The 14,796-nt window shown below is 39.0% G+C and overlaps 1 protein-coding gene across 1 annotated transcript in view; it reads left to right on the top strand.

Moving 5' to 3' along the window:
* GPR89B (G protein-coupled receptor 89B) overlaps positions 1-14,796 on the top strand; it is a 22,565-nt gene continuing 7,769 nt past the window's right edge. The window contains exons 1-9 of the mRNA XM_070942673.1: positions 1-120; positions 3,267-3,326; positions 6,832-6,935; positions 7,808-7,914; positions 8,025-8,126; positions 10,700-10,820; positions 11,188-11,268; positions 12,328-12,437; positions 14,502-14,590. Coding sequence (XP_070798774.1) covers positions 79-120; positions 3,267-3,326; positions 6,832-6,935; positions 7,808-7,914; positions 8,025-8,126; positions 10,700-10,820; positions 11,188-11,268; positions 12,328-12,437; positions 14,502-14,590 — 816 coding nt within the window. The 5' untranslated portion in view covers positions 1-78. The remainder of the gene's footprint in view (positions 121-3,266; positions 3,327-6,831; positions 6,936-7,807; positions 7,915-8,024; positions 8,127-10,699; positions 10,821-11,187; positions 11,269-12,327; positions 12,438-14,501; positions 14,591-14,796) is intronic.

Below are 14,796 nucleotides of genomic sequence, written 5' to 3'. Positions count from 1 at the left end.
GAAAGGCGCGAGCTCGGCTGAGGGGTCGCGTTGGGGGGAGAGGCATCCCGCCCCCCCCTCTCGGACGGGCTGTGCACCATGAGTTTCTTGATCGATTCCAGTATTATGGTCATCTCCCAGGTACCGGCCTTCTCCGTCCCACGTCAGGCTAGGCAGCGAAAGGCGGGAGAAGCCGGGCAGGAGGGGCAGTCCTGCTTTCCGGATGTAGGGGAAAAGCCTGGCTTTCCATGGGACGACCGGGGGTGGGTGTGTGGGTGGGATAGCGAATTTTGTTGCTTCCTTCCCCCTAGCCGAGCACGACCCCCTGTTAAATCCGGGCCTTAATCGCGGGGCTTGGGGAAAGTCCGGCTCTTTAGAAATTGCTTTATTTTCTTTTAGAGGAGTTATCGCGCGTCAGAGGGCTCAGGTGAATGAATAATCTGCCTGGAATTAATTCTGCCTGACCAAGTACTGGGGTTGCACCTGCGAATTGGGCCTCGGAAAATGGAGTCCTGGAGTCCTCTTAACTGGCTGGGTTAGGGTGACGTGGTGAACCGTGATTAAGTGAGCCATGATGGTGTGTGTGCCCAATGTTGAGCGATGTCTGTGGAGATTCTCAGTCATCCAGGTCATGGTTGTTACAGAGGTGCTTTACCACACAGATAAACCTCCAGGTAGCCTCCACGACTCTCTCAAAGGATGCAAAGGACCAGCTGTCTGCAAGGAGTATAAATCCTTCCATTCCCCACCATCCAAGAAGCTTCTTGGATAAGAAGTGAAAGGTCTTCAAAGAAAAACAAAGTCCAGTTGCCTTTTGGAAAAAAAAAAGCACCCTTGAGTCAATTTTGACTAGTTGTTTGCATGACATCTTAAGCCATTATGAACTGTAAAGTCTGGGCTCACAAAAGTGATTAGGTGCTCTCAAATCATTTTGGACTCCTAGCAACCACATAAATCTCTGTGATGATCTGTGCCTAGCCAAGCCTTTTTCAGGTCTTCCAACGGTGCACCGAGTCCACCCACATCCTCTTCTGTGTCCTTCCACCTTTTCAAACATTTATGCCTTTTCTAGAAAATTAGAATGTTAGTGCCCAAAGTAGAATAAGTTGAGCCTGGTCGTACATGCCTATTGGCTAAGACACAGTTTAATGCATTGTACAAGCAAGTTATGTAGCAAACTATCCCATTTAATCCAGTTTGCTTTAAGAAACGTGATCTTTGGAACAGGTGCTTGATATGCTTGTAATTTATCTGCTGCCCATAAAAAGTGAAAGTGACTGAGTTTTCACTTTTGGTGAAGGATTTTTGAAAGTTTACAGAATAATCAAAAGTATTGTCTTTCTATATGCTCTTCAGATAGGTATTCATAAACAACATTCTCTAAATTACATACACGGATAAAAAACTTGGTGCAGCCTAAAACTTCTATATATAACAACACCTGGTTTATTGTAAAAAAATGTGTTACAAATGCAGGCATAGCAAAATATGTTTTATAATGCTATTTGTAGGAATGGTTTAAGAGAGTGGCCCCTAGTCTTTTGGGCACCAAGGATCAGTTCCATGGAGAGAGGTTTTTCCGCGGATTGGAGGGGTGTGGTTTTGCGTGCTGCCTGTATCTGGCAGATGAGGCTTCGCTTGTTTGCGCAGCCTGGTGCCTGTCCATGGACTGGCGGTTGGGAACCCCTGGTTTAAGACAAATGTAGCAGAATATTGGTTGGCAATCCCCCCCCCCCCAATTCTGTGTAATAGTATATATTGAGATCAGATATTCTGTACCAAAGGTGGGCAGTTTGTTCAGTCCTGGATTTGAATGGCTGCTTTTCAAGAATTCTATTAAGCATATATCATTTAATATAAATTTCAGTTAAATTAATAAATGTAGTTTAATAAATTATGCACAATCTTAATACATTTACATCTGTTGAAATATTAACACTTAGAATTGAGTAGCAGCAATTCTTAGTGACATCTGAATTATATACAAAGTTTTAGTAGGAAGAGGTTGGGATTTTGAGCTCTACACTCTGATGCAATTTAAGTTTGTAAAACTCTTTAGAAGTTTATCTCTCTCCAAAGAAGTCAATATTAATCTTTACAGTGATATCTTTCTTCGATAATTTTAAGATCATGAAACTCAAGGTTTTGAATTCTTCAAAACAAAACAGATAAAGGAAAAAAAAATACTGATTCTGTAACATTTTGGGATAGCTAGATTTAAATGTCTTTCAAGGTCTACTGGAATGAAGAAACAAAAGCAAAGAATGATTAATTCTCCATTTTAGAAAATATGCAAGGTATCTCCCATTTTTTTGGGGAAACACCTGCATCCTGAGATGTCATTTCTTTAATATATAACAATATAAGGATAAAATTACATGGGCGGCACAGCCATCAGAATTTAAGAAGTGGTTTGTAAATACCCCCAGGAATGTTCATTGTAACTGACTAGCCACTAAAAAGCCAATTGTAAATCAAGGATTAACTATATACTTAACACTAATATCTCTCTGCCTGGTGCATTTTTTTAATTAAATGATTAAATTTAATATTCTCCAAGACATACAGAATGTAGCATTGTTGTAAAATATCCAGCATCCATACTAGGATTTGAAATAGTTTCAAGAACCAAGATGGCTTTATGCAAGTTTATTTTTTATAAATGCTATATAAATAACAATGAGATATGAGCCTTGTGTGAAATTTTGTCCTATTTTACCCTTTTTATTTTGTTTGTTTTTTCAAAAAAATCAATTTTTTCATGACCCAGAGATATATTTACGTAGTCTCCACAAAACATGTAACTTTCCTCAGGTTTAGAATGGGCTTTTAAATAGGAAAATGTAGCTACATTTTGGTACAATGATTGTTTTAAAATGTTCATGGTTTAAAGCAAATAATTCATTTATCCAACAATTAAACACACACACACACACACACACACACATGTTTCAGTTCATCAGGTTATCTTAATTTCATAACAAGAAAACCCCAGCATCTTTCATACGCTAGCTAATATGCTTTGAGATTTCCACATTTTGGAAATAGCATTCTAGCCATTATGTATTAGAAACATACAAAACCGGATGGCAGAAAAAGACCTAGTGGTATTGAGTCTGTCCTTTGAGTTTATTTGCTTTTTTGTTTTCTTTTTAATTTATTATTTTTATATTTTATTTTTATAAAATATAAAATATTTTTAATTTTTGTCGGATAATGGATAAGTATTTCTTCCAAGCACTGAATTTACAATTACTGATGATACTGATTTCTATTTGCTTCTGTAGGTGCTGTTTTTCGGATTTGGATGGTTGTTCTTCATGCGCCGGCTTTTTAAAGACTATGAGGCGAGAAATTTAAATTATAAATTAATAGCAGTTTTCTGGGCAACATACTCGTTAAAAGCCAATAGTTACAACAGTTAAACAGTTAAAACCAATAGTAAAAACAGCGGGTTTCATTGGAAGTTGGATTTTTTATGATTGGAAAAATAAATTCCATCTTACCATAAAAATATCATTAGCTGAAAGAGCTCACTTAACCTCCTAGCCCCATGATGGCGAACCTATGGCACGTGTGCCACATGTGGCACGCTGAGCCATATTAATGGGCACGCCAGTTTAGCTCTGGGGCGTATGCGCGTACCGGCCAGCTGATTTTCAGGCCTTCTGGGCCTACCAGAAGTAGGGAAACAGGCTTTTTCCTGCCTCTGGAGGGCCGGGGGTGGTGGTGGTGGGGAAGGCCCGTTTTTCTTTCTTACCTGGCTCCAGATCCTCTCTATGCATCTGGGAAGGGCGAAAACAGCCTTTCCCACTCCCTTGGAGGCCCTATGGAGGCAGAAAGGGTCCATTTCCCGACTCCTGGTGGGACAGGAAGTGACGTTTTTTCCTGTCCCCAGCCTCCAGAGACTCCTAGAGAGGCTCCTAGACACTCCTAGAGAGGCTCCTAGACACTCCTAGAGAGGTTCTGGAGGCTGGGGACAGCAAAAAATGTCACTTCCTGTCCCACCGAGAGTTGGGAAATGGGCCCTTTCAGCCTCCATAGGGCCTCCAAGGGAGTGGGAAAGGCTGTTTTCACCCTTCCCAGATGCATAGAGAGGATCTGGAACCAGGTAAGAAAGAAAAACGGGTCTACCAGGCCATCATGTGCCAGGAGCGGGGGTGGGTGGGGTTGCGTGCGCATGCATGTGGGCACGTGCGTGTGCGACCCTCCCCCGCCCCCCTCTACTGGCATGCAATGGCAAAAAGGTTAGCCATCACTGTCCTAGCCCAAATATCTAGGGGAACAGCTGGATCTTTAGTGCCATGCATAAGGCTAACAGCAACTGGACTATTAGGAATTAATCAGAACACTGACTTCTAATTGAAACTTCCTTCTGATTTATTTATTTTTTATTTATTTGTTTCCATTTATATACCGCCCTTCTCCAATAAGACTCAGGGCGGTGAACAGCTGAAATAAAAACAGAACATACAAAATTTAAAAGCAGTTTAAAATGATTAAATATTTTTGGCCGTAATTTAAAACAACCCAATTTAAAATCAATTAAAATTAATCAAAACTGTGGGATCAAGCCAGCCCGGCTAGTTGAAATAAATAAGTTTTCAGGGCCCGACGAAAAATCCGGAGGTCTGTTATTGTATGTATCTCTGGGGGGAGGTTGTTCCAGAGGGTGGGCGCCGCCACAGAGAAGGCTCTCTCCCTGGGGGTCACCAGCCGACACTGTCTGGCGGACGGCACCCTGAGGAGGCCCACTCTGTGCGAGCGTACTGGCCGGTGGGAGGCTACTGGTGGCAGAAGGCGGTCTCGTAAATACCCCGGCCCTAAGCCATGGAACGCTTTAAAGGTGGTCACCAATACCTTGAAGTGCACCCGGAAGACCACCGGGAGCCAGTGCAGCTCGCGCAGGAGAGGTGTCACATGGGAGCGCCCCGTCGCTCCCATAATCCCCCGCGCGGCCGCATTCTGGACCAGCTGGAGCCTCCGGGTGCACCCCAGGGGGAGCCCCATGTAGAGAGCGTTGCAGTAGTCCAGGCGGGAGGAGATGAGTGCCTGAGTGACCGTGCATAGGGAGTCCCGATCTAGAAAGGGGCGCAACTGGCATATCAGGCGAACCTGATAAAAAGCTGATAAAAAAGGGCATCCAGGAGGACGCCCAAGTTACGAGCCTCTCTGTGGGGGCGAGTGATTCACCCCCAATAGCCAGCGATGGCGCCAGCTGGCTATATCGGGACGCCGGAAGCCACAGCCACTCGGTCTTGGAAGGGTTGAGTCGGAGCCTGTTTCTCCCCATCCAGGCCCGCACGGCCTCCAGGCACTGGGACATCACTTCAAGGGCATCGTTGGGGTGGAGATGTACAGCTGGGTGTCATCAGCGTACTGATGGAACTCAACCCCGAAGCCACGGATGATCTCACCCAGCGGCTTTACATAAATGTTGAACAGAAGGGGCGAGAGGACCAACCCTTGTGGCACCCCACAAGCAAGGTGCCTCGGGGTCGACCGCTGCCCCCCTGTCAACACAGATTGCGACCGGTCAGAGAGGTAGGAGGAGAACCACTGCAGAACGGTGCCCCCCACCCCCAGCCCCTCCAACCGGTGTAACATGATACCATGGTCGATGGTATCAAAAGCCGCTGAGAGGTCTAACAGGAGCAACCCCTATCCCGAGCCCTCCAGAGATCATCCACCAACACGACCAATGCCGTTTCCGTGCTGTGCCCAGGCCGGAAGCCGGACTGGAGCGGGTCTAGATAGACAGCTTCATCCAGGTACTGGGGAAGCTGCTGCGCCACCACACTCTCAACAACCTTCGCAACGAAGCGAAGGTTGGAGACTGGACGATAGTTAGCCAAAACAGCCGGATCCAGAGAGGGCTTCTTGAGGAGGGGCCTCACCACCGCTTCTTTCAAAGCGGCCGGCAGGACCCCCTCACTCAGAGAAGCGTTAACAATCCTCTGGAGCCAGCCTCGTGTAACCTCCCGGGAAGCCAGTACCAACCAGGAGGGACACGAGTCCAATAAACATGTGGTCGCGTTCAGCCGTCCCAGGATCCTGTCCATGTCCTCGGGAGCCACAGGATCGAACTCCTCCCAGATAACGCTCTCAAGACCTGCCTCAGTCATCCCGTCCGGACATACCCAGTCAGAGGCCAGCCCTTCCCGAATCTGAGCGATTTTGTCATACAGATACTGCACAAAATCCTTGGCTCGGCCCTGCGAGGGGTCATCCCGCACTTCCAGATGGACGAGGGAGCGGGTCACCCTAAACAGGGCGGCCGGGCGATTATCTGATGACGCGATAAGAGCGGCAAAATAGCTAGATTTCGCCGCTTTTATCGCCACTAGGTAGGTCTTAATATGAGACCTCACCCGTGTTCGGTCGGATTCGGAGCGGCTGGTCCTCCAACTACTCTATTTAAAAGTAAAACCACTAATATAGAATATGTAAAAAATTACATGCCTTGTGAGAATGCACAAACTGTGCACTTACACAGAAGTAGACATTTAATAGAACAAGGCATTTGAGAATTGTTAAAAAAATTAAAGATATGTTTTAAGATTTTTTAAAATTCTGCAATATGTAAACAGTCATCCAGAGAAATTAATGCTAAGGAAATAAGTCTTAGATTAATATTTTTATTTAAAAAAATCTTTTTGAACATAAAAATGTTAAGTGGGAATGTAAATATATTATTAGTACAGATTTTATCTCAGCAAAGTGCTTAGATATATCATCCTGTATATATTTAACCCTAGGATAGTCTGATCTTTTATTTTTGTTATGGATGTCCATTACATCCATAATAATTACATAAAAATTACATAAAAATGTTTGTTTGCTTTATTACAGGTTCGGCAGTATGTTGTACAGGTTGTCTTCTCTGTAACCTTTGCTTTTTCATGCACCATGTTTGAACTTATCATTTTTGAGATTCTAGGCATCCTAAGCAGCAGGTAAGATGACACTAACATCCAGCTGCATATCATAGCATTGAGAACTTAGTATAATTGATAGATTTGCTTGTTGTCTGTGGCTTCATGACCATTTAATGTTTTAGTATGTTTAAACATAAGTGAGTGTATACAATATTAATGTGCAGCTGGGTGTTAAAAAAAAGTAGAAAAATGATGGCTATGCTGTTTTTTAATTTGTTTCTTTTCAAAAATGTTTGCTGTTAAGTACTGGCAACATTCCTAATAGCAAAGACACATTAAAGAAATTGCCACAAATGGTATAATATAAGTTATTGGTTGTCTGATCTAAAATTATTAAGCTTTCCAAGCAGTATCAGCAAATGCCGAAATATGTATGGTCCCCAAATGCACATAATTCTATTTGTATAGTTCCAGTTCAGTGAAGACATATTTTTCTCAATAATTTATGTATTATTTACTAAAGTATCTTTGCTTGTTAATAAACACTTGCCCTCTGAAGTGCATTGATGAAAATCTTTACATTATTTTTCGAATTCAAAGTTTAAATTGGATGCTTTTAGACAAATAACATATATCAAAAAATGGGCCTTCTGAAATTACACTAATGGAAAACTATATAACTATATAATGAATTTTTTTTTAAAGTTGACTGATAGAAAAGAGATCAAATATAACTATCAATAATTTACAGAATTTTGACAAGAACATTTAATATATAACTTTGTATACACTCTATTACTGTGCATATTTCTAAAACTATATTTGATTATAAGCATAAATCTTTCAGATTATTTTATGCAGATATTGCTTACTATATGAAAATAGACAAAAAATAAAGCTAGAATTATTTTATGATGATGATTAGTGATCAATCCTTTTATTACTTCCAGCTCTCGGTATTTCCATTGGAAATTAAATCTTTGTGTGATTTTGCTTGTTCTGGTGTTCATGGTGCCCTTTTATATTGGTTACTTTGTTGTGAGCAACATTCGATTATGTAAGTATAACGAATCTTGAAAATAAATATTACACTGGCACTATCATGTTTAAATAATATTTTTCAATGTAATTAACATAAAATCTTAATTTTCTTTATGTCACTTTCAGTACACAGACATAGACTTCTTTTTGCTTGTGTTGTCTGGCTAATATTTATGTATTTCTTCTGGAAACTGGGAGATCCGTTTCCTATCCTAAGTCCAAAACATGGTGAGTTTTATTATTTCATTAACTTATAAATGCACATCTGACTGTTTTTTTTAAATCTGTTTAGTTATAGATGGGAACTTCAGGTGCCTTCTCTGTTGCTCTGACTTTTGGTCCTGACTCTGTTAGTTTTCCATAAGGCTTTGAAAACATGGCTCTCTTCCAACCATTGGGCTATGGTGTTGGATAAGCTCTTCTTGCAAGGTGCACAGTGGCTCGAGTGGTTGGAATGCTGGGCAGGAGGTTAGCAAGCCCGCATTCGAGATCCGAAAGCTGCCGTGGGGCAGGGTTAAGCTCTCATCCTTCATTCCAGCTCCTGCTGGGGATATGAAAGGAGCCCCCAACTGGACATTCCTAGGACAATCCTTTCAACCTGAAAGTGCCTCATTGCTTCTGACTTGAGTGCAAAAAAGCTCTTCTTACAGTGTTTGAGAACATGAACATATTTGTGGTTTGGCTTGGTTGTACTAGGTAATCTTTGCTTAATTACTGTAATTGGGAGTGGAATTTCCATCACTAAGCAGAGCTGTTGTTAGGTGATACATCATGTGATCACACCACTTAGTGACACCCCACCTGTCTATTTCCCCACATCTCTGCATTTTTGGCCACCGTATACACCATTGTCTACCACTGCTGCTCCCCCCCCCCCCCCCAACATCCCCAGTTGACTTTCACCATCTTTCTCCTGCAGCTACTGGCATCCCTGGATAATAAGACATCCACGTATGTTAGTAATGCACAAGTTGGGAGTGCAAATAATCATGATGCAATAATGGAATTAATGATTTGGAACAACCTCATGCCCAATATTTCATGTATTAATAGGGATCACAACAAAAGCACTGGAATTCCCACTATATCGAACATTTGCTTGCACGTGATGAAGGGAGCCCTAGTTTATAAAAAGTTATTTTTAAATAGATAATTACATTGTTAAGTTTAACAAAGACTTCATAATTTACTGTATTCTGGCTTTTCTTGTTTCACCATTTTTAAGGACTCGGAAGATTTTTCAGTTAAATTGGTATGTAATCAAATAAATAAAGTAAGAAACCAAAATTCACAGTGAGCTCCTAAAGCAGAATTAAGTTTTAAAATCAGTGTTTTAGTAGTGCAGAAAAAAGCAAGGTTGAGAATAAAATATTGTCAGTACTGGGACCACACTCATTCAAAGAATTACAATTCAGGGTTACATAATATAACTAGACATTGTTTGCTACACTGTTACACCCAAATTGTAGATTCATACTACTGCAAATTTCACTTTTTGTCCACAAGATATGACGGTGCATTCTTTGCTTGAGAATGAGGCTTTTAATCTTAAGTAAATCTGTTTTTGAAACATAGACAGTGGCATTGAATCTATATAAATAATATCTTTGCTCCAAGTGACCTGCTGAGGTCACTGTTCCCTTGCTTGGATGATGAATTCTGTGGCTGATTTTATGAACTACTCTTAATCAAATGATTAAGAACAGAATTGGATTTGTCTTCCCAGATTTAAGGACTCTGACTTTGAATGCCTTGACTTTATTCATTCTGAATACTTGAACTCCTATCAAAGCAGGGATCCTATATCCAAATATGTTTATAAATATGTTTCTTTTTCTGTTTCTTTTTCTTTTCTTTGATTATCTACTGAATATATTTAGCAAGTCCATGGAAAAAGGAATGAATTGAAGAATAGTTTCAATGACTCATTCATATAGCTTCATTTATTTATTATTTAGAATTAATGAGGACATAAATAGCATAATGATAATTATGTTCCCCATAATAACATATTATTCTTCTTTCTTGTCAAAATAGCTTTTTTCCCCCTTATAGCCAACTAATTCTGGGGTTATTTTATTCTGGGATGCAAATTTAAATAGGAATAGTCTGAAAGGCTATCAGAACTTTTTTCCACATTACAACTGTACACTGTTAATGTAGTTAACTGTATACAGCTATCTAAAAATGACACATGGAGTCTGTGAAAAGGATTAAGTATAGACCTTGTGGAGTTAGTTTCACTTTCATATATGCCAATTGCCATTTGAGGTAATAAAGTTATCAATAAACTTTACTCAGACTCAGTAAGATGTGCTACAGTGAACTGAACTATATTGCTGTCTTTGCCAGTTTTCAAGTGCGACTTATCTCTTTCCCTGATAATGAGATTAGAAGCCACAACAACCTGGTTATCTGCTTCCATTCAGTTTACTATGTATTTTAGATTGGCATAAAACAAAAGGAAGCATTATTGACTAGTGAAAATTAACACAATTTGTGAATACTCATTTTCAGTTGAAGAAGCCTTTTAGTTAATTCAGAATAATTCCAAGATTATGACAGCTATATTAAAAGTTATGGTTCATTTTTTCTAATTATTACTTTTTTGGGGGCAAAGTAGTCTGTTAAATACACATATGTTTTTGCCCCATTGCAAACACATTTGAGAGTTCTTAGGAAGGAATGTCTAAATCATTAAAACAAAATTGTATAGATATAATATGGCAGTGAGATTCTGCTTTTCTGTTGCTTTCAGTAAATGTAATGACGACATTAACCTTGTGGTATTTTTCCCCCAGGAATTCTATCCATAGAGCAACTCATAAGTAGGGTTGGAGTGATTGGGGTGACCCTCATGGCCTTGCTCTCTGGCTTTGGTGCAGTGAATTGTCCATATACCTATATGTCTTACTTTCTCAGGTAAATCTCCCTTCCTCAAAAGAGATTCAAAGTAGTTTTAAAATCCATCCATCTGTCTGTCTGTCTCGCTCACTTTCTTCATTTCTGTCTGTCTGTCTCTATATCTATCATGTATCATGCCATTTTAATCTTAATTCTTGTTGCTCTATTCTTCTGCTTTCAGGACAGATTTCTCCATAACTGTCCTTATCTTCTTTACCTCAATAAATAGGTTCTAGATTTAAATATATCATTGTTTTGCATCATCATCAATTTGCAATTTTTGCTATAGTCCAGTTAGTGGAGAAGAATCAGAGAATAGCTAGAATTGGGAAGAGACTGTCCTAGAAATCATAGGAATAATTCTAGATGTATACATCTATTACAGGAATGTCACAGATGCTGATATTCTATCTCTAGAACGTCGACTCCTCCAGACAATGGACATGATCATCAGCAAAAAGAAAAGGTAAGATAAAGACATTAGAGCATCTTAGTGTCCAACAAGAAATTATTTGCTATTGAACAATAATTTATATCATAAGATAGCAATATAAATGTGGATGAAATTTGAGTGAAGTACAGATTCAAATTTTATCTCAATTTGTGTACTTGGTGTACTTATCTGGAATTAGTATTCTGTTTAGAATTTAAAATTAATATAAGATTTATAGTATAGTATTAAACCTATTAATTATTTTAAGTATTAAAAGGGATATGGTGGCTCAGTGGCTAAGATGCTGAGCTTGTCGACCAAAAGGTTGGCAGTTCAGCGTTTCGAATCCCTAGTGCCGCGTAACGGAGTGAGGTCCCGTTACTTGTCCCAGCTTTTGTCAACCTAGCAGTTCGAAAGCACATAAAAAATGCAAGTAGAAAAATAGGGACCACCTTTGGTGGGAAGGTAACAGCGTTCTGTGTGCCTTTGGCGTTTAGTCATGCTGGCCACATGACCACGGAGATGTCTTCAGACAGCGCTGGCTCTTCGGCTTTGAAACGGAAATGAGCACCACCCCCTAGAGTAGGGAATGCGAGGAGAACCTTTACCTTTTTTATTAAAACTCAGTTGAACTGTGTTACTTAATATAATATATTTTGAAGAACAATATGGATGTTCGCCTGACTAATACTTTAAAAAGTTTCAACTTTCTTCATTACCAGCTAGCAAGGTTAAAGGTTAGACCTAATTTAAGAATAATTCATTAGAATATCCCTGATTTAAATGAGTCACCTCCAGTAATGAATACATGTAGATGTAATTCATAAAATGTTATGTAGTTTATTCTTAATTAGAAGCACTTTTTACTCTGACATAATAGCATGAGCAGTAGCACAGTTCTATACCAAGTGGAAATCATAATACCTGTTTGATTTCTTTCTGAATGGAATTCTGAATTTTCCTTTAAATTTTGAATGCCAGATTTTATGAAACATAAAAATACAAATATTTAAAGATTTGCTTAGTTATTATCTGATTTGACTCTAGTTGATATTTCATGATTTTACATTCCTAACTTTGTCTCCCAACCAGGATAGCAATGGTTCACAGAAACATGTTCCAGAGAGGGGAAGTGCACAACAAAACCACTGGTTTCTGGGGAATTATAAAAAGTGTCACAACATCTTCACCAGGCAGTGAAAGTATCCTTTACTTGCAGAAGGAGGCCCAAAAGTCAGCTTGCTTCCTTTTACAATAAATGAAAAAAAATGTAGAATATTTTATTAATGGGCTGTAGTAAATTACTTTCAGTTTTTGGAGATCACATATTTGAAGAGACCAATATCAATCCAAGTTTGTAAGTGTTAAGCACTGCGATCTAAGCTGCTAGGACACTTTTATGGCCATTTGGACATTAAGTAATACATTTATATAACTGACAGCATGCAAGAATGGAAAATCAATTAATCCCACAAAAGGAATTTACAATCCAGTTTAGAAATTCCTATGTTCCTTTCCTGCAGTCATGTGACTGCATTTAGGGCGCTCAGTAACTGGTCTACATTTAGGTTCATTTGCAGCGCACTGTAGTCATGTGACTGTGATTTAGCTGTTTAGCTGAAAAACTCATATTTAGTTCAGGTTTCCAGGAAAATGGCCCATTGCGAACAGTGGTTTCATTTAACCACTTTGTATGCTTAACAACTGCAGCAAAAGTCATAAAAGGGGGTCTGGTCACATGGCGATCCGCTTTACAGCCATCACAACTTACAACCATAATTTCCAGACTCAATTATGATCATGAGTTGGGGACTACCTGTACTTGGCATTTTCTGTTTCCTAATGAAAGTCATAAAGTACTAATAAAGTTGCCATAGATTTTAAAAAAATTTGGATAAATAAGAACATCCCCCATAGTCATTCTTCTTGTGTCATTTGGGCACTTCAAATTAAAGCAAATGTATAAAATGCCTGAGGAGAAAGTATCTGCTGCAATATGAATACCATGTGCACCTCCCTAGGGAAGGTACTGCAGAGTAGTACTGAGAAAGTCATTTTACTTATAATCAGTTGTTTTCTATGTAGCCAGCTATTTAACTTCATTGTTCAAAAGAAATTATCCAAATCCCGAGCAGATAGGTATATATAGAAAGAGATTTTCTTTTAAACATTCTTATTTCAACATGAGCCATGGTGGTACAGTTGTTAGAATGCAGTACTGCAGGCTACATACTTCTGTTGACTGCCAGCTGCCTGCAGTTTGGCAGTTCAAGTCTCACCGACTCAAGGTTGACTCAGCCTTCCATCCTTCCGAGGTCGATAAAATGAAGACCCAGGTTGTTGGGGGCAATATGCTTGACTCTGTAAACTGCTTAGAGAGGGCTGTAAAGCACTGTGAAGCAGTATATAAGTCTAAGTGCTATTGCTATTTCAGGACATTAAATGTCTGCCGTACTTTAAATAATAGCCTGAAATTAACTACAGGCTATATTGTTGACATGATTTCTTTAATTTAGTAATGTAGCAATTATTTTGGATAAGTTTCAATTTACTGGTCTTCAGTCCATTACCCTAGGTCTAATTCAGAACATCTACCAGGATAGGCAGAAAATAAAAACAAATCTACATGTCGTTTCAGTGTCCGTTCCCTGGGTAATCTTTTCAGGTTATTTCAGTACATATTAAATAAAATCAGGGATTAAATGAAACCTACTTATTTATGTAATAATTATTCCCTTATGTTTTCTGGCAACAGCCTATCAAAAAGGAACATAATTACTATAAAATAATACTTCCTCTTCAAAGGTTATTCCATAAGGATACCATAGTCAATTGTTTTAAAAGCTAATTAGAAAGCCAGGAAATCAACAAGATTGCATTGTCCTGTTTTCTATTGCTCAGGAAAGATTATTCTGTACCATGATTGCAGTCTGACCCAATTTGAATGCTTACTCAAATTGAAATGGATCTAGAAAATCATAGATTTACTATGTGCTAAATTTGAAATATATTTTCAGGTGTTTATTAATCTGTTCTTCATCACAATGGATACACTAATATTTTTTGCATAGGCAAGATTTGATACATGTATACAGTATAAAATGTGCTTTTGTTTTTTTCCCCTTTTTTAACTTTAAAAAAATCTTAAAAGATATCATAGTATTGTTTTTCTATTGATTTTTGGGTTTGGGGAATAAAATCTTTCACACTTAAAAAAGAAATATGTTTTTCAAAATGATTTTGAGCTTGACTATCTTGGTTTTAAGATTTGACACTCATCCAGCAAGAAATTGATGCTTTAGAAGAACTTAGTCGGCAACTTTTCTTGGAAACAGTTGATTTGCATGCTACCAAGGTGCAAACTAAGGGCATTGTTCCCAAGTCTGATGGGTGGGTAACTGGGATTGATATATGAGGAAAATGTGAAAAAAACTGGAAAATACAGATTAAATGAGCTAAGGGAAATGTTATGACTTTATGATACTGGTCTATTTTTTTAAGGTCAAAAGCTTGTACATCTTAAAAAAAAATCTGTTTATTTAAAAAAAATCCTTATGTAGA

The sequence above is a fragment of the Pituophis catenifer genome, unplaced genomic scaffold (genome assembly GCF_029215685.1).
Source record: "Pituophis catenifer annectens isolate HBS135680 unplaced genomic scaffold, rPitCat1.0.hap2 SCAF_4, whole genome shotgun sequence".
In the NCBI taxonomy this organism is placed as follows: domain Eukaryota; kingdom Metazoa; phylum Chordata; class Lepidosauria; order Squamata; family Colubridae; genus Pituophis; species Pituophis catenifer.
This window is presented reverse-complemented; position numbering and strand designations above follow the sequence as displayed.